Source organism: Fonticula alba (assembly GCF_000388065.1).
Source record: "Fonticula alba strain ATCC 38817 unplaced genomic scaffold supercont2.2, whole genome shotgun sequence".
Classification (NCBI taxonomy): Eukaryota; order Rotosphaerida; family Fonticulaceae; genus Fonticula; species Fonticula alba.
The window spans coordinates 3,655,696-3,657,993 of NW_009242972.1; the positions used below are offsets into that span (position 1 = coordinate 3,655,696).

The 2,298-nt window shown below is 65.0% G+C and overlaps 1 protein-coding gene across 1 annotated transcript in view; it reads left to right on the forward strand.

The window, feature by feature from the left end:
• H696_01752 (hypothetical protein) overlaps positions 1-2,266 on the forward strand; it is a gene marked incomplete at its 5' end in the record, with an annotated part of 5,011 nt that extends 2,745 nt beyond the window's left edge. The window contains 2 exons of the mRNA XM_009495662.1: positions 156-371; positions 537-2,266. Of these exons, the coding sequence (XP_009493937.1) occupies positions 156-371; positions 537-2,114 (1,794 nt within the window). The 3' untranslated portion in view covers positions 2,115-2,266. The remainder of the gene's footprint in view (positions 1-155; positions 372-536) is intronic.
• Positions 2,267-2,298: the final 32 nt, after the last annotated feature.

Sequence of the window (2,298 nt, forward strand, 5' to 3'; positions counted from 1 at the left end):
TTTGGTCCAAATTTCCCCCCTCTGTCTCCCTGCCCCCCCCCTCCCCCTTCCCCCTCCCTCCCCCTTTTTTTTTGCCTTGTCCACTGCCTGCTGTCCTCCGATTACTCACCTTCTTCGTGTACTTGGCTGCCATGGGCGTGTGACCTCCCATGTAGAGTGAATCCGAGTCGTCCATCCCCCAGATGATGGTGTGCAGCGACCTGGAGAACGTGTTCATCCCCATCCACAAGGGCATCTACTGCGAGCCGGCCACCAGTCAGGGCCGAGCCAGCCTCCTTAGCGTGCTGGACTTCCTGCCGTCGCACTTCTCGTGCATTGGCTCGCCACATGCGGGCTTTGCCGCGGCCGTTGACGCGGCCCAGAAGATTCTTGTACGTTGGCTTTCATTGTGTCGCGCTCTCTCTCTCTCTCTCTCTCTCTCTCTGCGCCTCCCGCCTCCTTCTCCCTTCCCGCCTTTCTCTCTTTCTCCCTCTCCCTCGCTCCCTCTCTTCTGTCAAGCATGGGTTCTAATGTGTCCTCTCCACCACTCGCTTCAGGTTGAGTCCGGCGGCCGCGTTGTGGCGCAGCTCTGCTCGCTGCCGACATACGGTCCTGGCAGCCTGCTCTCGCGCGGCGACGAGCGTTCCGTCCTCAACACCGACGGCGAGAAGGCCTGGTTCGGGCCGCAGGGCAAGTCCAAGTTCTATGACAACATGGCCAAGACCTTCGTCAAGGCCGGGGTCAGTTTGGACCTGTTCCTGACGTGCCCGCTGCCATCGGCCGATGCCCGCACGACGTCCCTCAGCAACTCGGCCCAGGTGCTGACCAGCCCCAGTGGCGCGGCCTTCATGGACGTGGCCACCCTGGGACATGTGCCCCTGCGGACGGGTGGTCGGACCTTCCACTATCCCCGGTGGTATGCGCCGCGCGATACCATCCAGCTGACCGAGGAGGTGGCCCGGCGGGTGAGTCAAACCCAGGGATATGACACCCTGTCGCGCATTCGCACCAGCACCGGTGTGGACATTGCCTCGTACTATTGCGGTCTGGCGGAGCCTTCCAACTCGGATCTGGCGGTGCCATTGATGGATTCGGACTTCGCGCTGGCCATCAAGATGTCGTACGATTCGAAGCTTGATGACTCGCCGGTCATCGTCCAGTCGGCCACCCTCTACACCACTCCCTTCGGGCAGCACCGGGTCCGGGTGCACACCTTGGCCCTGCGCACGACCACCTCCTCACAGGCGACCTTCCAGCATGCGGACATGGATGCCCTGGCCGCCTACACCTTCAAGCAGGCGGTGTACAGTTGCCTGTCCGAGGGGCAAGCCGTGGCCGAGGCCAAGACCAAGCTCCTGAAGCGCGCGGCCGCCCTGTTGGCCGCCTACCGAAGCCAGTGCTCGTACCAGACCCCGGCTTCGCACCTGGTCATGCCCGAGACCTTGAGCACCATCCCGCCCTACCTGCTGGGCATGTGCAAGTCCAGCGCTCTCGGGACGGCTCTCGATGGGGAGATGTCTGTCGACACCCGGGTGGCGGCCATGCATTCGGTCTTGTCGTCCGGTGTGGCGGCTCTCTTGTTGCTGCTGTATCCGGTCATGTATGACCTGACGCCGCTGCTCCAGGCGCCGGGCTCGTCGCCGGCCGGAGCCGCCGGCGCCTCCGCCGACGAGAGCCCCGGGTCCCCGGCTCGTGGTCTGCCGCTGACGCGTCTGTCCAGCACCTGCCTCTCGCCGAGTGGGCTCTTCCTGTTGGACAATGGCCAGCGTATGTTCCTCTGGCTGGGGCACTCGGTGCCGGTGGGTTACCTGCAGCAGCTTCTCGGGGTCGACCGACCGGAGCTGGCCAGCTCCCTGAGCGATACGTCGGCCGATCCCCTGCCGGTGCTGGACACGCCGATCTCCCGGCGTGTCCGGCAGCTGGTCAACATGCGCCGATTCCAGGCCACTGGAGGGTCGCTGTCGGCGCCGGCCGGTTCCGGGCGCTGGGCTCCGCTGCAGATTATCGTGCAGAAGTCCACCCGCGAGGCGCGCTTCCACGACCTGCTCATCGAGGATGCGTCGAATGCCGGGCGTGCTCTGCCGCCGCTGTTGGTGGATCTTCATCAGCGCATTTGCGCCGCCAACAGCAAGTAAGCATCTCCCCCTCGGGGGAGGAGGGGCCGAGCCTCCTCCCGTGTGTCCCGCCTTCCCAGCGACGACGGGAGCCACACTCCTCGTTCTGCACCCGAGAATGCGTGGTGTGGGCTCCTTCTCATGTGTGGCCCCCCCCCCCTCCCCCCCTCCCCCGGCGTAAGCTTGCTCCACTTTGGCCTCCTCC